At 37.2% G+C, this 22,175-nt stretch overlaps 1 protein-coding gene across 11 annotated transcripts in view; it reads right to left on the bottom strand.

The window, feature by feature from the left end:
- Window positions 1-22,175, bottom strand: part of cux1a (cut-like homeobox 1a) — a 131,393-nt gene that overhangs the window by 86,472 nt on the left and 22,746 nt on the right. For 10 of the 11 annotated variants that reach the window (XM_051907852.1, XM_051907854.1, XM_051907855.1 and 7 more), the window contains exon 2: window positions 9,758-9,868. The exons of the other annotated variant lie outside the window; for it this stretch is intronic. In XM_051907852.1, coding sequence (XP_051763812.1) covers window positions 9,758-9,868 — 111 coding nt within the window. The remainder of the gene's footprint in view (window positions 1-9,757; window positions 9,869-22,175) is intronic. 11 annotated transcript variants of the gene reach the window in all.

Genomic DNA, 22,175 nt, shown 5'->3' on the forward strand with positions numbered 1-22,175 from the left:
CAATGCCCAGCCCTATTTAGGACTGTTGAAAGGACGCTGTGCAGGTGTGTGTGCGCATTTACTTTAAGAATCGGTAACCCAAGTCAGACAAAGACCTCCGAGGTACATTAATCAGTAAAAGTAGGTCTCTGTTAGGACATCTAACACTGGGGACCAGGTGATTGAGATTGGGGCCCTTCAGAGGACGGGCTTCCGGAGGTTCAACGGCGCTGAAAAGCACAGGACAGGCAAGCCTAGTGTTGAAAAGCGGTAAGTGGATCTAGGGTTAATGGCGTCTGTGCATGTGTGCATGCCTGTCTGTGCGCTTATACACACGAAGAGCGTCTTTACGAGTGTGTAGAGCATATGCGTTTAAGTGTGCGTGTTTCAGCGTGCATCCGAGTGCGTCTGACAGCGCAGCCGTTTGCTCGGGAATGATGGAGCACAGCATGAAATCTGATCACACTCCCAAGGCCGGTACACTGCCCACCCAAGGAGATGAAGATGAGTGTGTGGGTTATCGGGTGCTTGCAGACGCTAAAACACACAAACAAACACACACACACACTCATGTTCACTGACACAATAATATGTTGTTCAGGCAGAATAAGGTTGCGTAAAAAACCCAAACAAAGAGTATAAGTGTTCTTTGGCACTAAACAATAAGTACTCGCTTTCTAAGAATATGCGTATTCTTTTTCGCTCAACAAACAATAGTAGATGTTTTCTTTGTATTTAAGGACAAAGAACATAAGTATTCACTCATGTGAACAATGTATAAAGGTTCTTTCATAAACAGGCTAAACAAACATTGTGTTTACTGTATTGATTTACGCTCAACCAAAGAGTAAGAATTTTACGATAATAATAAAAAAAAAAAAAGGGTAAATGACATATACAATGACGATTGTAAGCTAATATTTTCTAATCAAACATCACAAAATTACATTAAGAAAGCAGATGGAGAAAAAGGCTTTAGGCACTGTGTGTGTCAAACAAATTTGAGACTATTTGCATTTAATTGCTTAATTAGCGTAATAAAATGGACAGGGGAATTTAGATTCTTTATATATCCGGGCTCTGATCCGAGATCCTCCCAGTCTTGAGAACATTATGGGATTTAAATTGATAGTTCACATTAAAAAATTCTATAATCTTTTACACACCCTCATGCACTGTAAAAATTATTTTTTTGAAGCTGTAAATAAAACAAAGATTATTGAAGTACGTAAGAAAAATACTATCAGACTTTCTACTTCAAAAATTTTACATTTAATTCAAAAAAATGTTTTTTTGTCCATATAATTAAAGTCAATGGGGATCAATACTTTGTCTTAGACCCCATTAACTTCCATTTTATGAGCAAGAACAGAAAATCATACAGGTTTGGAATGACACGAGGGTGTGTAAATGATCACAGAAGTTTTATTTTTGGGTGAACTATCCCTTTAAGGCTTGATTTCTGACCGCAGGACCGTAGATTGCAGGGTTTTGAAAGGATCGCTGGGGGTTGCAAAAGGCTCGGCTAACGTGACCAATCTGTTGTCGGCTAGGCCGCCTCGAGAAGACAGATTACTCTTCTCCAGGCAGCTCAGGGACAGACGAACCCCCAGAACTCCAGAGGGAGGGTTCCCATTCCGGCTCCTATTCCCATTCCTTGTCCCATTCCTGTCGGCTCTAATGACCCAGTGCAATATCTCAGCACAAAGGGATTCTAAACAAGGTGGAAAAATTATATTCAGCTCTAGTCATGCATCTTCCAACAGACTCAAGAGTGCTCAGTGTCAGGTTAGGGTACTCACACATGCTCAGTGATGCATTCTGATGGGAAAATAAATGAATCCTTATGACGTCACAGAAATTGGCTCATTTTTTAATATTTCATATCGGTAATAAAGTCATCAGACGGGTGATGATAAACTAGACCAACCATGAACACTAACTATTATAAAATTAAAAAAGGAATCAGCATTCATTTCAAAAACTACCAATCAAGCACAACCAACAGTGATCTAAGAGAAATTAAAGTCGACTCGCTTTTAAATGTGGGGCAGCGTGATTCATAACAGACACAATATCCAAATGCATAACACTCAGCAAAGTCCAGTAGTAACTATCAGACAGGAAGCTCTGAGGAACAGCCAATCAAGTCAGCCGAGAGAGACAGGAAGTGGCACACAGTCAAGCCCCATCAGTTCCACTCCAGTCTCATTCCCACTTTGGCTGAGCAGATGGATCAAATCCTACAGGCACAAATACAATGAACCAGTACATTAAACAAGTGCTCTCAACCTCACAGAAAAACATGAGGAGGGGGAAGGGTGAGGAAAGAAACCATCAACAAATCTGAAGTTTATTTTACTTTTTTACTCATCTTTTCTTCCCTTGACTCAGCTCTACTATTCTGTCAGGAGGAGATGTATAGGCACTAATGCTAAAACCCCACCATGAACCTGAAGGCTATGCAGAGAGACAGATATCCCTGACCCGTCTCTCCCACACAAACCTTTAGTAGGTCAGCCCCTCTTCAAGGATACCATGTAAAAGCAAATCACTTCTGACAGGACACAGAAGAACTTTGAACATTTTTTTTATGAAAATGGAGGATGCTATTTCATTCATATATATATATATAAAAGTTTGGGATCAGTAAGATTTTGTGTTTGAAATTTTTTGAAAGAAGTCTTTTATGCTGACCAAGGCTGCATTTAAAAAATACAGTAAAAACAGTAATATTTTGAAATAGTATTACAATTTAAAAGAACTGTTTTCTATTTTAATATATTTTAAAATGTAATTTATTCCTGTGGTGACAAAGCTGAATTTTCAGCATCATTAGTGAATCTTCAGTGTCACATGATCCATCAGAAATCATTCTAATATGATGATTTGCTGCTCAAGAAACATTTTTTAATATTATTAATGTTGAAAACAGTTGTGCTGCTTAATATTGGAGTATGTGGAAACAGTGATACATTATTAAGATTCTTTGATCAATAGAAAGTTCAAAAGAACAGCATTTATTTGAAATGCATATCTTTTCAAACATTACAAATGTCTTTACTGACACTTTTGACCAATTTAATGCATCCTTGACGATGAAGGTGATAATTACTCACCCCAAACTTTTGAATGGCAGTGTATAACACAAATAACAGTATTTTAATTAATTAAATATTATGTATATATTACATATTACTTCTAAACAAAAACATAAACAATATTTAGTCTGATTATTCTTACATTGCTGTTTAAGCCATGTATTATGTTGCAATTCCAGAATTCCAGTTTGAAAATGGCAACCAAGTTTAATATACACAAAATATTGAGAAAGAGCATGATTAAACATGACTGAAACCCTGAATAAGATCTGTTGATCCAAGATAGACTAAACATGTGTGCAAACGTCCCACAGGAAAACTATTGCTCACCGATTACTTTTCATAGATCAAAAGACTTCATGAAGTTCTCAGTGTTGTATATTCCAGTATAAAGTATGTTTATCAACTTTGAATAAGTATCAACTTCTGTTATTTCTATGAGAAATTAAAAGAAGAAACAAATGAGACAACAGTGATGAGAAATGTTTAAGCTCATATTGAAATCTCTGACTTTTGATTGCAGACTTTCATTATTATGGCTATTCCGCAGTTGATATTGTTATCTTCTGAAACTATAATGGAGACAAATGAGATTACTGGGAAAAAAATTAGGCAAAAGTCTCCTAATGTAATCTCACTGCAGTCTAGAAGAAACAATTGACATATATAAAGAAACACAATGATTTTTCTTTCCTACTGGCTGTGAAAACACTTCATCGGTCACGTATGAATATAGTGAACGGCTCGGGTCTACAAACCGGATATGTCGACCCCAGACCTCACTGGATTCTGCCTCCCAGCCCCCCGTCCCTCCATTACAGTGTCAACATCAAAGGCATTTTTCAGTGTGCTAGTCACACAATGCTCTCTCTCTCACTACCTCTACACACAGAGATACACAAACACACACACACACAAATACACTGTAACAAATTCAGTCTTTGGTAAATACCCTAACGTCGTGTTACGAACGGGACGGCTATAATTAACAGTGTAAGACGCCAGTCTGCCAGCGTGGGCGGCGTGCCAGTGGATCAGCCCTAATTACTGTATTCATTTTGTCAGGCCCATTCAGTTCACAGCTCTCTCTGACCAGCCCTGGCAGCCAATGGAATCTCTGGACACTAACATCACAACGTCCAGAGGCCAACCAGCCGTCCCCTTTAAGGCAACATCAAAGCCAGTGAAGGAGCAAAAATCAAAATGGCTGATGCACACACACAGCAATCAAAAAAGAGAGAGAACACTTTACTTCGACTGACTCAATGTTCTTTGTAGTGGCTTTTGACACTGAGAATCAGCAGATGAAATATCATTGCGCAAGTAGACAATATGACAGAAACAGTACAAAAAAAACAAAAAAAAAAAAAACTTCTCACTAGATCAATGCCAGAATTTAAGAATTAGCTCTTTAAATTCAGTTGGACTGAATTGGTCACAACCCACAGAAAGTTGTATTGGAATGGTGGGAAGAGGAATTTACTAAATTGCAATTCAAAGAAAACATACATTTTTTGACAAAATAACAATTAATTTAGATTAATTATGCCTATTTATTCCCTGATATGTACTTTTGAGTGGATTTCTAAAAAAAATAAATAAATAAATAAAAAAAAATTTTTTTAAAATGAAAGTTTTTAAAATTTATTAAACAATTAAATATATGTAAAAAAAAAAAAAAAAAAAAATCTATGGATGGTTTTTCAAATACTGAATTTTATTAATATCATGTATTGTTTAATATCTTTTTTGTGTATGTTAATAGGTTATTCATACTACAAATCGAAATAAAATTATTTAAAAAAAACAAAATTATTATTATAAAGTACAGTTATATCAGTCATATGAGTTTCTTTGAATTTTATTCCATTTTAATTAAACTTTCTTAAATGTAGATTACAATTCTGCATCATTTTAGATTCAAACTGGAATTTAAAAAACATTCTCGATTTAATTGTAAATGGCACACAAGGCTGTTTATCATATAAAACATCAAATAAAGTCAGTATATGCAATGAAATTCCTTACCATATTTCAATTCTTAATACACATTTCTGACCTTACGAATGTTTCATCGGTGCACAAAAGTAAAAAATAAAATGATTGTAACCTTTTATTGCGACTTTCCTTTAATCTAAAGTCACCAAACAGTCTTCATTTTCCCTATCCTCCAACCACCTGCCATATAGAGACTGACCGCTTTTCACTACCTAATGAAAGCTTTATTTATAATATCAAGCTCCACATTACATTTTTGTAACTGAATATTGTTTAACTCAAAAACATGCCACATTACGGAAGTAAAATAGACTGAGAACACCTTATATGTTCACTTTAAAGAGCGTATAGAAAAAGCACCACTTTTCACATCTGTGTGGTTCATTCACCATCAAACACTCAGCATAAAGTTTAAATGCGCTCTTCAAGTTATAGTGTTTGCATGTGGTGCAACACTCTCAGCAAAAATGCAAAAAATGTGATTTTTATCAATGGTGTCTAATGCATAAACTCAAAATATGTGAGCTAGAGGGGAGGGAATGCACATGACCTTATGAAAATATTTCCATCATGCAGGCAGCTCTGAATGTAATTTCAGTGCCGACACACTGGTCTCTTTCAGTCTCCATCACATCCTATTTAAAACTCCATCTAAATGAGCATGCGAAAGCTAAACGAAAATAGGGCCAAATGCTGTGGTTGTTTGGGTTAAATATTTATGCATTCGAAAAAAAAAAAAAGACAAAATGAAGTGATCTGTGGCAAATTTAACGGCTGCTTAGGATTATTTATTTCACAGGTGCACGCCGAGCAAAACACAGACGTTACGTAATCGGTTGGAAAATAACGGGTCATCCTAACAAATCCCTATCTGTCACATTGACATCACATAGCGGACAATAAACTTTTCAACCTGCATCCTGAGGCGAAGCAGAACCATGAAGGAGCTACATAAATAACAAGTCAATAACAATTACACAACAGCAGTGGAACATTAGTAGACTGAAAATGGAAACAGATATGGAGAGACAGAGAAACAAAAGTGGCAATTCATCTGTCTACATATATACAGACAAGTTTTGAAAACTTTAAACGCACAGTTCATCCAAACGTGAAAATTGTGTCATTATTTCCTCATGTCATTCCAAACCTGTATGGTTTTCACAAAAGAAGACATTTTAAATAAAATAACACTGGTCACTCTTTTCTGTGCATTTACAATGAGATTTCAAGCTTCAAAAAAAAAAGTACACAAATGCACCACAAAGCATCATAAAAAATTTTTCCAAAAAACTTGTGTGCTATATTTCAAGTCTTCTGAAGCCATTAGAGCGTTGTGTGACTAACAAACCAAAAACCAAAACAAAACAAAAAAACACACACACACTAATATTCCCCTAAAGTGGGCTGTTAATGCTGGAGTCAGTGAGTGGAACTTAAAGTCAGCATTAAATCAAAATTGACCCTATTTTCTTTGTTAGCACACAGTACTAGTCTTGTGGTAAACAATTCATCCTTACAAGTTAATTCACCTTTTTTTTTTTTTTTTTGCCTTCGTAATCTTTAATCAACGACCTGATTATGACATCAGTTTGACAGCTTGGGTAGAGAATTGCTTTAAACTGTTGAATGGAACACCTACTTTTATAGAGCCAATCAATTTCTAGCATGAAAATATAAGCCACACCCTCTATTTATCTCATTCAGTATTTTTCCATTTCACTCAGAAAATACTTCACAATACTGAAGTAAAGTAGGTCACAATTTCCAGTTCACGCAGATTTTAATAACTGAATCAGTCCAATTCATAAACAAATAATTGTACAGTGGATCAGTGATTTATTAAAAAGATTTGTTTGAAAAGTAAAATTTGTTCAATTCATTTGGTTGACATGTAGTGTATATATAGCAAATTTTAATATGACATTTGTCTAAAACGTACAATTATACATTTTATTATATTACATATTGTATGACTATTATTATTGAAATATAAATCAATAAAAATCTATTAAACTTACAAAATTTGATATTGCATACTAAATTCTACCATAATAAAACCACATATTACTTTGGTTTTGTCATACATACTGGATTTGATTTACAAATAAATTTCAGAATTGTAGAGCCAAAAATGATGAATGCATGAAACATATATGAATGTCATGCATCAATACATATTTGAGCAAAAGCTAATGATTTTGCACACAAGTAGCTTTGGACAGCCCCCAATAGTTCTGAAAAGCCCCACTCTTGATTGATTTAATTATTCAAAAAAAGTCAGCAAAATTTCATCTTTTTTTGATCCACAGAAGGAAGTTTTGCATGACAATCACATGACAGAATTTTCATTTTTGGGGTGATCTGTTCCTTTAACTGGTGGAACCGGATGCAAATTTATGAGTAAATTAAGCACAAACATCCAAATTAAGCTAAAAACAGCTGATACGACAAAGTCCTCAAGGTTAGATTATGGCTTGCCTTGTGTCAGTACAAACGGTACAGTAAGGTAGCCATGGCACATTAATTCCACATCCAGCAGCCCAGTCATTAAGGTAACTTTCCAACTTCCCTCATCAGAGATCGAATTTCCACCTCTCTGACTGAGGCCCTTGATGTCTTGCACCTTGGGTACCGGGCAGAAAAGTACTCAGATGGACTTTTTTTTTTTCTTTTACAGGGTTCACAGAATCTCCGAACGCGTGGCCTCCCAGCCAAAACCCCCAGCACGATTAATTTAGTAACGGGTTATTAAGCTCAGACATAAATTGCAGCCCTGGACATTTTAAATGGAAAAGGGGGACTGATTTATTGAGGCTCCGGAGACAAAACAGGTTTTTTATTTTCCATTTATTCATCGGCACTCTCTGGGAGTGGTAACTCGCGAGGAATTCGCAAAAAGAGAGGCAAGAAAGAGGGAGCGAGAGGGAGGAGGGCAGGAGGCGACGGCAACCGTGATCAAAGATAGTGTAGGCCGAAGCACCACGGTGCCCTTGAGTTCTCGACACCACAGATGGGTTGGCAGAGACTTCTCAAAACCAAATACAGTAAGGAATTACACGGATTTGCCGTCTGGAAGATTGGAGGCACCTGTCTGAAATCTTTACAAAAGCACTCTTAGGCTGATAAGGATATTATTAATCAAAGACTAAAAGAAGAGCCCAAGGTTATTTTGAACTCTAGATGTCTTCTGACAGCTGTCGGATGTCTCTTTCTCTACTTTCTGTTCCTTCATTATGACTGAATGACGCAATTACTACATCCTGATGACCGGCACTGACCCACTAGATACAAAAATTTTGTCTTCAGTAAAATATTAAATTTAAGACAAATAAACAGCAAACACATAAATAAACAGCTTCAGACGACTGAACAAATCGTCAATAGATGCACTAATTTGCAATTAACAATTGCATAGCAGAATTTAGTATAACATTTGTATACAATATTGTATTTTTATACATTTTAATTAATCATATTACATACCGTATCATTATTGTCATTATTACTAGTATTAGTAGTAATAAAATTAATATGAATAATATAATTTTATTAAATCAATTAATGTATTCAATAAAATTGCATATGGATAAATAATATAAAAGATATTTCTACAAAAATACGATATTTCATACAATTTTCAGATTTCCTACAGATTCCTTTGCTTTTGTTAAACATTCTATCTGGATTTTTTTTTACAAATAATTTTTTCAGAATAAAAGTCTCAAAATCGATAAATGCGTCGTCATGAATGTCACTCAACAATGCATTAACGTAAAATTTTTCAATTCACATTTATTTGTATAGCGCTTTTCACGATACATATCGTTTCAAAGCAGCTTTACAGAGAATGCATGTCAACATTACAATTTGGAGACTGCAGTTAGCTAATAATGTAATAATTTAGGCGATTAACATACAATCACTGTTAGCAATGTAGAAAAGAAAGCTAACGCTCCATGTGATTCAAGATTTTAAGTCTGTAAATACTATAGAGACAGAGTCTATAAACATCATATCCACACATTAAGAATAATCTGTTTCTAAACAGAACAAACATCTGATAACCATCCTGATCCAATAGTCGTGATGTTCTCCTACTGTCAGGGCGCGTTTGTTTCAGAACTCTATCAGATCAGAGAGGGTTTTCAGTAAATAAAGAATCACTGATCCTTACTGTCTTGCTAACATGCATCGTCGGTTTTTCCTCTGGAACATGACCTCACAGACAACCCTATGGTCTGGACACGACCGTCCGCCGCTATTCATGCAGACCAAGTATTCCCTAAATGGATAAACCATAATATCCTCTGGTTTCTCTGCCACTGACCTCTCTTACGAGGCCATGCCGAGTTTCAGACAAGTGCAAAATCCGAAAAGTAATCTAACGGCGTGGCCATGCTCTAGAACTCAAGTGGAACAATTGTAATAACAAGAATGCAACTCTACAGGGTGCACATTTAAAATCATGTAAGCAGTAAAAATGAATGTAGAATGCAAGAAGAATATCAACTGATATGAAAAGCCGAAACATGGTGCTTCACATGTACCCAGGAGACCAGAAAGTGGCAGTCCAGACATATGACAATTAGGCACTCAAATTCCCCTTCGCTCCACTACCTTTGAGCATCCTATCATTTGGAGAATCATCTCTCACTCCATTTCTCGCTTTCGCTCACCTCTGGAGTATTCTTCTTGAACTCGCGGCTTTGGTCGATGAGTTTTTTCCTGGACTGCTCGCTTTCATCCTGTCTGTTGGCTAGGGCTGTGGCGGTGGCATCCAGTTCTTTCTGAGGACAGATAAGGGAAACGATTCACGTGAGGTTCCAGAATAATGATTTTAGTCAATAAATGACATCAGTGAGCCGTGCCTATATATCAACCTTGAATTTACAGAATTGGCAATCATTTCAGTTTTCTGATTTTTAGAACTGATTTGTCTTCCCTATGACAATCAGATGAAAATTTGTAATTCTTTTATTATTTACTCATTCTAACTTTTGTTCCAAACTGAAAGATCATTGAAAAGAACCAGTTGATCCAATTCACAATGTGGACAAAAATAATTCAACGAGTTGAATTCAAAATGTCAACTTAACCGAATTTCATGAATGATTTATTCAGTCTGAATTTTGAGGAAAAAAAAAAAAAAGAAAAAAAAAAAAAGATTTATTTCAGTTATGAAGCATCGATAAGAACCAGTTGATTTGATTCACTAAACGATTCAGTGAGTTGGATTCAAATTGTCAGCTTAAAATATATATTTGTTGAATCAACTGCTCAGACTGAATTGTGAATCAAATCAACTGATTTGATGAAAAGAACCAGTTGATTCAATTCACAATTTGGTCTAAATTTAGTTAGTTGAATACAAACGCTGCATCCAAAATTGAATACTTCCCTACTATATAGTATATGAAAAAGAGTACGCCAAAGGAGTAGTATGTCCGAATACACTACTTCCGCCGAGATTCTGAAGTGTGCATTCGATGGACACTTTATTATCCAGTGAGGCCACGGGAGGGGATTTATGAATGGATGTGAAGCGAAGCAACTGACGCTGGTAAGTCATGTGACAGTACCAACATTGCGGATGTAGTACATCCGCACTTTTTTCATACTACCCATATTCATACTTATAGAGTGTACTTTTATTACGGTCGTGAAGTAAATTCAAATGTAGTACCTACTCAGTACGCAATTTCAGAAGCAGCAAACGTGTCAACTTAAGAACTGATTTGTAAATGAATCATTCAGCCCAAATTGTGAATCACATCAACTGGTTCAAAATTACTAGTTGGCACCACTCTATGATGAGGTTGCCAATTTTTTTGTACACAAGCGGAGTCATCGACCTCAGACCAGTCGCACCCGCCATAACCGAAAGCTGTAAAAACAATACGAAAGTACCTTCACACCAAACAACACGTCTATTTTGCAGAAAACACGTGTTTTATAAGGTGTGACAATACTGCTCGGTATGCACCTGCAGGCATAATTCAGCTATAAACCACTCACTCAAATGGACCAATCACATTCCCTAGAAAGCTACGACAAACACACCGTGATAGGCCACCGCATCCATCAGTCACCTACAGCACACTGCAGTCCCACCCTCGATGGGCCTCGTGAAAAGTCAGCAGTCTGCGGTCCCTGCCGTCCCACTCCTCTCCTCTCAACAGCAGGGAGCTGAGCTAAAGAATATCGTCTGACATCTGGGAGCCAGATGCTGGGAACAAATCAACTTAATTAGGCTGGAACTCTGTGCGCCAGACTCCCCAAACCTCCAACACAACAACTGGGGGGCTGAGTCACCACAGTCTCGCCCCAGTTTTACTCTCCTCTGTTATTATCACCTCCTCCTTCCACATAGGAAGACACATGGCTCCGCAAAGCACTCTGACGGAGCGCTGTTCGGCTAGTCTGGCAAGGTAAAAGCATGAGGGCTGATCTCCAGGGACGAATCTGGTTTTAAAATACCATCCCTAGAGACGGGTGTGGATCATTGGTTTCTGGGTCAATGGGACATGTTTAAGATAAAAACGTCATGCTATGTAAGTGGGATATGGTTCTGCTCTTCCTAAACGACTTGTTATTAAAACAACCAGCGAGACTGTGACGGAAATAAATTGTGACATAATGCATTTACCCTAACAATGCACTGACATGACATGTACGCACGGTATGCGAGCACTATTAAGGGTAGCCTATATACATTACCTCTCCATAATCATGATGTATATTCTTGTCTTACAACGTAATGCGATTTGTGCAGCCAAAATTACAGGAAATATGAATCATAAAACAGTAAAGATTACACTTCCAAAATCATTCTGAACTGTGAATCAGATCAAGGGGTTCAAAGAAAAGAATCTGTTTATTTGATTTACAATTTTGACTAAACGATTAAGTGAGTTGGATTCAAAATATCAACTTCAGAACTGATTTGTGAATGTAATAATCATGATATATATTCTTGTCTTGCACAATTTTTAAGGTTGTGCAACCAAAATTACAGCAAATATAAATAATAATACCCTAAAAATTTGCACTTTCAAAACTCAAAAGCTACTTCAGTGAAGTATCAACTTTGTCTCAGATGTTTCTCTTAAAATTCCAAGGGGAAAATGTTAATTAAAATGTTAAAATGCTATTTTTAAGATTGTGCAACCAAAATTACAGCAAATATGAATCATAATACAACAAAGATTGCACTTTCAAAGCTTAGGAAGGTACTTCAGTGAAGTATATCATCTTTGTCTCAGATGTTTCTCCTAAAATTCCTTGGAGAAAATGTTAATTAAAATGTTTAAATGCTATTTTTAAGATTGTGCAACCAAAATTACAGCACATATGAATCATAATACAGCAAAGGTTGCACTTTCAAAGCTTAGGAAGGTACTTCAGTGAAGTATCAACTTTGTCTCAGATGTTTCTCCTAAAATTCCTTGGGGAAAATAAAAGTGGACACAAATGAGACCGTTGGCATACAAAAACAGTATAGGGCTATAAAATGAATGTGCATGTAATAGCGCAGATGATTGGTTTTGAAAGAATCAGAGAAATATTTCAATTTATATTAAGATCTTTGGTATCTGAGCACAGTTTGAGACTGTCTTTTCTGAAACTCCAAAAGAGACACATGTGAGTTTCGTGGGGTCTTTTCTTCTCAGAGACTTAATAAAAACTCTCCATTTAATTTCACTGCTGTCGAGGAGAAACGTTTGAGAGATTAAAGAGTGCAATTTTTCTTTCCTATTGGTATCAATAGTGGTAATGCCCCCTGGGGTATTCCATCCAGCCCCCCTGGTGTAGTTCAAGGAAGCCCTGTAGCCCTCCAATGAGAGTCGTTTGTATAAAGGACCAAATTGTTCCCCATAATAGCTTTATAATTTTCCTAATGGAAGAATTCTGCTGGCTCAGGCGGCGGTGCTTGTCTTAGTTAATTTGTTCGGTAGTAAACGCTGATGGAACAGATTACAGGGCTCCCCAGAGAGCCAGGCCCTGCCAGATACTATCAGCTGCATATGCAGCAGGGAAACGTCAGCGAGGCCTCTCTCTCCCTGTCTCTCTCTCTCTGTATAGCTGCTGTTTTTTCTTCCCTCGTTCTCTCATAACCTATCTTTCTCACAGGCCATTAGATTTCCTCCTCTCTCTCTTTATAACTGCCAGTGTCGCTGTGCCACAGAGCACCTGAGCACTCAAGAGGGTCAACAGCTCAGAGGCAGTCAGGAACAGATAAAAACAAAGCAAGATTCTAACACAGGTGAGAGAGGATGGCAGACACACTTCTGTCGTGGGAGCTGTACTGTAACTAAAAGTGGTAGATATAATTCTGAACAAATGGGTTTATAATTCTGTTAGCAAGAAAACCTGGTTAAGTGAACACAAATGAAAAAACATCATTCAAAAACAAGCGATTTGTCATCGCACATTATTCCATATTCAATAAAAAAAAAAAAAAGTCATTATCAAAATATAATCATTTTTACTGCCTCTAAAACAACTTTTCAGTTTGGATGACATCACCAAGCCCTCCTATTTTTTATTTTTTTTTAACTCCGCCCTTCCAACCTGGCTTCATTCTGATATGAAACAACCACTTTTTATGATTCAATCCATTTCCAGTAGATGAAATCCGGCCCTATATTTTTTTTTTTTATCACTTAACATCCTGTTTCTTTAAAAAAAAAAGAAAAAGAAAAAAAGAATTGCACAATATATGGAAATAAAATCGATATTGCAATATGTCAAATCATGATTACTGTGATTTTTACTGTTCACTTACTGTTATCAAAGCTGCTCTACCACACTTCAATCAGAAACTCGCAGAGCAAAAGTTTGTTTTAACGTTTGAAAATGAAGAAATTATGAAGAAATAATAGGATTGTGATTTTACAATTATACTATAATACTTTTTTTTAACTCTTTAGTACATTATTATTATTATTATTTTGTTTAATATTTTTATTTAATAAAAAAAGGATAATTATTCTTTTATAGTCTATATTCTTAGTATAGTATACATACTTATATTGATTGGGTCAAAAACAGTGGGAATATGGCCTATGAAACTCAAGTGGGCTCTGTTCACTTTTATTACTAAAAGAGTAAGAGCTTTTCCCAAATTGTTCAGCCCTATAAGGATGGTTTACACTCAAATGTTTTCAATGCTCTGGTGATAAAATATCACAATATCAGTTTTTACCAATATCGTGCAGTCCTACGAAGTATCAAGGAAGTAGGAAGTAAGTTGCATGTATGCTGGAGCATGTGCACTACCCCACCAGATAACGTCAACAGTTTCAAACTTTTTTTAAAAAGTCAACGGCAACGCAGAAGTGGCACTGAGGCATTTTTGTGTGGACCGAGATTGATTTACCTCTTCACTGCCCTTTTAAAAAAAGTTGTAAAAAGCCCCAAAATAAAAGAAAAAAAAATGTCCAGTGTACCTGAGTTAGCCAAAAAGATTTTACAGTTTGAGGTTTTTTATAGCTTGTCCTTTAATCATTTGGTCTAAAAAAAGGTGACCTGATTTCTGAAGGGTATGACTTTATACTTACTGTAGGTGAAAAAAACAATAAAGACAAGTGCGTGTGTATGTGTGTGTTTTGAAAGGCACCAACGGCTGCCATTAGCACAGATAGAGCTAATCTATTTTTACGCCGGTATAGCCGTTAAGCCCTTTATCAAAGTCTTTGCTATTGCTGCTACCATTTATAACAAACCTGCTTTGTGTGAGCAACTAATCTCAACGCTGACCCGCCGCTTTGAGCTCTGACTCTGTGTACACTGTAGTGGGGTCTGTTAAACACCTAAGCCAAAGATTTGGCAGCAGAAGTTTGAACTTAACCTTGTCATGTCCCGAAAAAAGATCCCTCGACATTGTGTTCGAGTTTGTGACCTCTAAAGACTGAATAATGCATTTGACCCCTTAACTGATGCTTTGGAGTTAGTAAGAGTAAAGCGAAGGGCATAGTGCCATTGATGTGTGACTTTACCCACAAAATGAAGAACCATATTAATATTGTTTTCACATAAATGGGTCAATGTGCCCTCACACCTGAAGTGCCAGTCCTGTGAGCGATGATTTAATAGCTTCTTGGGGACGTAAGAACAGTGAGCAGAGGCAGAAACTTGACCTATGAAGTCAACATTAAAGTTTTGTTAATAAAAGTAACCTTTTGCAGATAACACACAATTAAAATATACAATATTTGCCTTCATGAAAATGGATAAAAAATATTGATGACTCATCCTGTACTACACAGATTTTTGTCCAATCAAAAGCTTTATAGAATGAAAATGTCCCTCCCCTCTCAAACCACCTGCAACTGATTAGCAAGTAGCAAAAATAAATTTGGTCATGGCTGGGCGATATGACCAAAAATCTCACCTCTTAAATATCTTTGCAGAAATAAGAAATATCATGACAAATATTGTGCAAACTTGAAAATAATGTAGCATAAAATAAGAAAAAAGGTAAACATGTCTTAAGGCCGTGACACACCAAGTCAACGTCAAAGAACTAGCGTCAAAAGCTGACTATGTTGTCACCTTGCATAGGCCAAAAAACTTGGTCAAAAAAAAAAACTGCGCTTGAACACACCAAAATGATTACAGACGACTGTTAACAAGCACTTGCGTTCTGAGACTGTGTGTAAGGAAATAATTGTCTATATCAGTAGGTATCAATAGCCTATATTCATCATTCAAAAGAAGAAAGCACAACTAGGACTACAGATATACAAACTGTAAACAAAGCAGCACTTGCTTACCATTTTTAATATCAATTATTTTTTGATATATAAAAATATCCAAAATATCCCAGACGATGTCCAACAAGTTCCTAAGAAATAGTGCCATGACATGGTTTTTGTTAAACAGGATGACTAATGACTGAAAGTTACACAAATCATGGATTAGTTCACTTCAGAATTAAAATTTCCTGATAATTTACCCACCCCCAATGCGTGTCATCCAAGATGATTATGTCTTTCTTTCTTCAGTCGAAAAAAAATGAAGGTTTCTGAGGAAAACTTTCCAGGATTTTTCTCCATATAGTAGACATCAACAGTTACCAACGGTTTGAAGGTCTAAACTGCAGTTTCAATGCAGCTTCAAAGGGCTCTACACGATCCCAGCCGAGGAATAAGGGTCTTATCTAGCGAAACGATTGGTCATTTTCTAAAAAAATAAATAAATAAAAAAGTATATACTTTTTTAACCACAAATCTTGCACTGCTCTGTGATGCGCCACGCATTACGTAATCACATTGGAAAGGTCACGTGTGACGTAGGCGGAAGTACCACAGTAGGGAGAAAAACTCCATCTCATTTTCTTTGTTGTTTTACCTTTTTTTTTTGTAAAGGGCGTTTGACTTTGCAAGTTCGCTTCGTAGACACTGGATTGGTACTTTTGCCTACATCACGCGTGACCTTTAAAACGTGATTAATACGTCACCACTATACGGAGAAAAATCCTACAATGTTTTCCTCAAAAACCTTAATTTCTTTTCGACTGAAGAAATAAAGAAATAAACATCTTGGATTATTATCAGGAAAATTTTATTCTGAAGCGAACTAATCCTTTAATTTATGATTGTAATTTACTGTAATTGTCTCTGTATTTACCTTTATAATGTAAAATTGCATTTACAACAGGTATTTTAATGCATTTTTTTAAAAAGAAAAACAACTGATTCAGGTTTGATTCAAACATTTACCAAACCACACGCATTACGACATGGTCTGATCTGTTCAGTTCCTTCCTTGTTCTGAGTCTTGAATTACACACACAGTCTGAAAAAGTTCAACAATGACCTAATCGCAATGCACGAACAATGCATTTGTGTCAGTAGTCTATGATACACTAAATCTTCCTGTCTCCGTTAGCTTAGATGGCTTAATTGCAAATCAAGGTTTTGGCATGCCGTCAAGATCCACTATCACACAGCAACAATCAGACAAAGGCGCCTGAGTAATATTGTTTGCGGGAGGTTGTGATAGTACAGAAACTTCACACTGTGGCATGCGGTACCCAATCAAGTCCACCGTGTTCACAGAGCTTTATAATGTGAGAACCCACTGTTGCAACCCCTGGGAACACGCACAACCGCACGCACGACGCGCTCACATACACAGAATCTGTGAATAACAAGGGACCGTGGGGTTGAGTCTCATTAGATATGGACAAACTACAGACCAGACTTCATTTCCATCCAATTAAGAGACACTCAAAGCATTATGGGGGCTTGCTGATTATGATGCAGTACATTTGGGTCGTCTCAGTGCAACAATGTCCCAGTTGTTGACAGAAGAACACTCCCTTTCATACCAGCTGGGGAGGGCAGGAGTTTTTTGAGGCGGTTTAACAGACTGTACATGCATTACTAATTCAAACTTGTTTTGTAGGCTGGACATCAGGAGTGACTGCTTAAAACGCACAAAAAAAAGTTTCTTAGACAGTCTAAATCTCACTAATAATATCTGTCAGACCTGATTTGTCTAACAGCATCTTAACAATTTGAGTGATTGTGAACTTGTTAACATGGGAACATCTCTACACATATTTAAACTGAAATTGTTTGAAGGTTTCTCAGAGTCACAGGATTGGGATTACAACTGACACAATATTCTCATTAGGATAGTATCGCCATTCTCACAGATCAGCGTTATCTCTCGTCAGAGCGGACCGGTCGGTCCACAGGGCTCGGGATATCAGCCGCTCCTACGGCTGTAATGAATCCAGGACCGGTTCACCATCTCACACGCCATGTTTGCTATCAACAGAGCTCTCAAGGGCTTACAGCGCAGTTCATTAAAGCTGAGGAACAAGAACAAGCCCAGAGCTTATTCTCTCTTTCTTTCTTATTTCTTTCATTCTTTATTTCTTTAAACCACCATCGTTCCGCCTTTGATTTATTATGCAACAAGATCAGCAATTTACTTCAGAGGCTTTCAGTCAGCACTGGAAGAATCTGAGGGGGTCTGAGAGCGCATGTTGGTACTGCTTGTCACAGTCCGGACTTTCCAAAAATAAAATAAATAAATAGATGTGTTATCGAGAAAAAGTGAAGCTTGTCTTTACCTCCAGAAACTTTTAGGTTTCCCCAAGCAAATACATACATCTCTTCCTCCTCGTCCACCACTGATAACAGCATTCCTCAAATGTTACACGGGTTTTTGAGAAACTAATTAAGGCAATTATATCTCCAGTTGGGAGTGGAGGCAACGTCTGGGGAGTGGATCTCTGGTTGGGAGGGACGTGAACTGTTTCTTAAACAGTTTGACCGGCCTAAGACTGGATGACAAAAGACGCAGAGATCATCTTGTCTTTCTGGATAACAGCCGAGATAATGATACTGTCTTGAGTAAAGAAAAAAACAATTAGTGACTCCACAAAAGTACACGTCAGACTCTGTTTGTCATGAGGAATTTTTTACTACTGTACAGCATGTCTATGACACTTAATAAATATATATATATATATATATTTTTTTTTTTATATATATATATATATATATATTTTTTTTTTTTTTTTTGTGTGTGTATATATATATATATTTATTTATTTTATTTTTTTTTTATTTTTTTTTTTTTACAGTGTGTGCCAGTGTAAGGTCTCTGGGAAAAGAATATGAAGTGATGCGCAGCGAGCAAAGCACCATAGGAAACAAATCTGCCCTCAGCGTAAACACACATGGCTAGTCCTAGGAATTCGTTCAGCGTGCGAGGTGCTGTGCAAAAAAGAGCACAAGTGCTGCATTATTTTTCAAGAATTTCATGACAGAGTCTGGCATCTAACTACCACAAACTCTTCTGCATATTTGCATTTTAATACAAGGTTTGTTTATCCTGGAATTTCTGCTGTAAACTGAATTAATTAGATGCTCAGAATCATAACTGGAAATTAGCATAACGGGGCAGAGAGAAGAAAGAAGGGGGTGTTTGTTCTTCACAAGACAACAAGCGGTTAATTGTTGAGGGCTGGGGGCGCAGACGGTGACCTGAACTAGATATTACAGTGTAGTCCGACTGATTTAGAGAAGCCAAGCTGCATTGTTCTGATTTGTTGTTCTCATTCACTAGTAACACAATAAGAACAAGTCTACAAGCAGACGACGTCGCAAAACTAGAACACTTCAATTATAATCAACAAGCAGTCTAAACTGCAAGTGTCAGTGAACTGTCTACACTGCAGGCACATGACTCTGAATCAACAAACTGTCTACACTGCAAAGACACGACTTTGAATTAAAGAAGCTGTCTACACTGAAAATGCGCAGCTCCAAATCAAAAGCTGTGTACACTGTAAGAGTTTGACTTTGAAACTACTAAACTGTTTTGCACTGTTATGCAAATGTGTGCAACTTCGACAATGAAGCAGTCTATAGTGCAAGTGCCTAAGTAAATCAAAAAAGCTACACTGCAAGAATCAACAAAGCTGTCTACACTGCAAGTGTCAGTGAAGCTGTCTACAGTGCATGCATGTGACTGGGAATCAACAAAACGGTCTACACTGCAAAGATACATCAAAGGGTCAAATCAAATGGTGCTTTTACACCTGCCTCATTTAGTTCGGTTGAATAGCACTGAAGTTCGTTGTCCCCTTGGTGCGTTTTAATTTGGGCAGGTGTGAATGCAGCACTCGCACCAAAAGCGGACCAAACAAGCGTACCGAGACCTCCATTCAAACGAATTCTGAAGCGGTTCGCTTGAAATGTGAAAACATTCAGACCCAATGAACCAACGAACCAAACAATATAATTCATAACGTGTTATATAAAAAGCAGTAGTGTCTGATTCTGTGAGTGAGCAGATTAGTTACCCTAGCTGAAAACCAAAAAGCGCCTCTTCATTTTAAAATGTTGTGTAATTGCGCTTCTCCGTGCAAGAATGCTGTCCTGACAAAGCCTTGATTCCCGCTCTGGCTGCATTATAACATTCGTATAGTGTTTGCATGTGTCTCAACACAGTTCGCCTACTAGACAGCGCTGGGAGATTTAGAGAGAGCACGTTTGAATTTGCCGCAGCATTAACACGAATGTAGTATATAATTTAACAGCAGGAATGTTGGCTACATTTGTATAGTGTTTGCGTGTGTCTCGACAGTTACAAATGAAGCCACAATACGCTCAATCATTGTCAATCATTTTGATGGATGACGCTGAAAAAACTCTGACCAATAACAGGAGAGTTGTACTCGCATACGACTTGCATAAACGCATTTTGGTACGCTTTGAAATGTTGCTGTGTGAAAGCAAACTGAACGAAGAAAATGCGACATTGTAACAAATTTAGTCCCTATTTCGGAACATAACAAATGATCCATTGGTGTGAAAATGGCCAAAGAAGCTATCTACACAGCAACTGCACAACTTCAAATCAAAAAAGCTGCATACACTGCAAGCATTTGACTTTGAAATTAACTGTGTGTGTACTACTGTATCTGTGTGACTGTCCAAACTGCAAGTGTGTGAGTGAATCATCAAAGCTGTCCACACTGCAAGTGCATGACTTTGAATCAATTAAGCGGTCAGCACTGCAACTACATAAATTAAAATAAAACATCTGCACTACAAGTGCACAACTTTGAATCAAAAAAGCTGTCTTCACTGCAAGTGCATGACTTTGAAACAATGAAAGTATCAACACTGCAACCCTGTGGCATAGGCGACACAGGCGGTTGCCTAGGGCACAAAATGACAGGGAGTGCACTCAAGGCAGGCCCAGTTCTCAAACGAAAGCAACAGCACCCTCAGTTGATACTCTAATATTATCATATTGGTGAAACTGATTTGACAAATGCTTCAGTGCACAGTGCTCTGGAGAGTGTCAAAGCATTTCTATTTACGTGTTTTTGCAGCGTTGAGCAATGAAGCCAATCACATGTTTATTGATCTCTTGAACGCAATGGCCAAACAGAATTAAGTTAGTCAGAATCCACTAACATGAATCCTCTCATTCTAACAAACGAAGTGTAGACACGATGTAAGTATTCATTAGGCAGTGTAGACAGCTTCATCGATTATAACAGAACTTTGTGAGATCGCAATGAAATGAGATGATTGACAGCTTTTTTGTGGTTTAGTTATAAAAGGGAGCGCTCTTTGGAGTATTTAGATTGCAATACGTTTTATGATAAAGTTGAGATCAATGGAAAAAAAACGTAATGAGGGGTAAATAATAGTTGACAACGTTATGTTGGATTTGAACTAATTTAAACTGCATCATGACGTGATCATAATCACCATAACGCGTTAGTTATGCATGACAGTGCATTTACCATCGGTATTACTTGGCTGGTTGGGGGGGGGGGGGCGGGGGGGCACCAACAAAGCCTGGGCCAGCCCTGACTTAAAATATAAAACATTTACACTGCAAGTGCACAAATTTGACTAAAAAAAAAAATATCTACACTGCAAATGAGTTCAAATGCGCAACGTGTAAGCATGTGACTTTGAATCAACAAAGCTGTTTACGCTGCAAGTAAGCAATTTCGAATTGAACAAAACTAAGAAACCTTGTTATAAAGGAACAGTCACTCACTTTCAGTATAAGAAAGGTCTAAGACCTCCTCAAAAGATGCATCATGGACGCTGTAATGGGGATGACATTTCAGGAAATTCCAATGCTATTTTTTTGGACAAAAAAGTGTGGGGGGTGAATATAACAATGATTGCTATTGTTGAAGAGTCAGCATGTACACACATAGAGCTGCAAAAACACAAAAGATGGCGACATAGCAGGTGGATCAAAAAACATATCAGCCAGTTAAAACATTACTTTAATCTTTCCCTATTATTCCTGGACTGTGTTTCACCTATAAACAGCTCAACCGGTATTTTATGTCAACTGATCGAATCTACTCTTCATGTTTTCGGTTGGGGTTAATCTCCCTCTGTATTAGCATGTGACCTTCAACACTTCAGTTGCTGATTAGGCGGTTCTTGTATCTTTCACTCGCATTACACCGGAAAGACAGGTAAACAACTTTATGCAAGTTAAGTGGGAAGAGACATGCTACAGCGCTCCACGAGTGAGGGCCGGTCATTCCAGATGACACGCACCGTTGCATTAAAACAGAATAAAAAA

The sequence above is a fragment of the Ctenopharyngodon idella genome, chromosome 10 (genome assembly GCF_019924925.1).
Source record: "Ctenopharyngodon idella isolate HZGC_01 chromosome 10, HZGC01, whole genome shotgun sequence".
Taxonomy (NCBI): domain Eukaryota; kingdom Metazoa; phylum Chordata; class Actinopteri; order Cypriniformes; family Xenocyprididae; genus Ctenopharyngodon; species Ctenopharyngodon idella.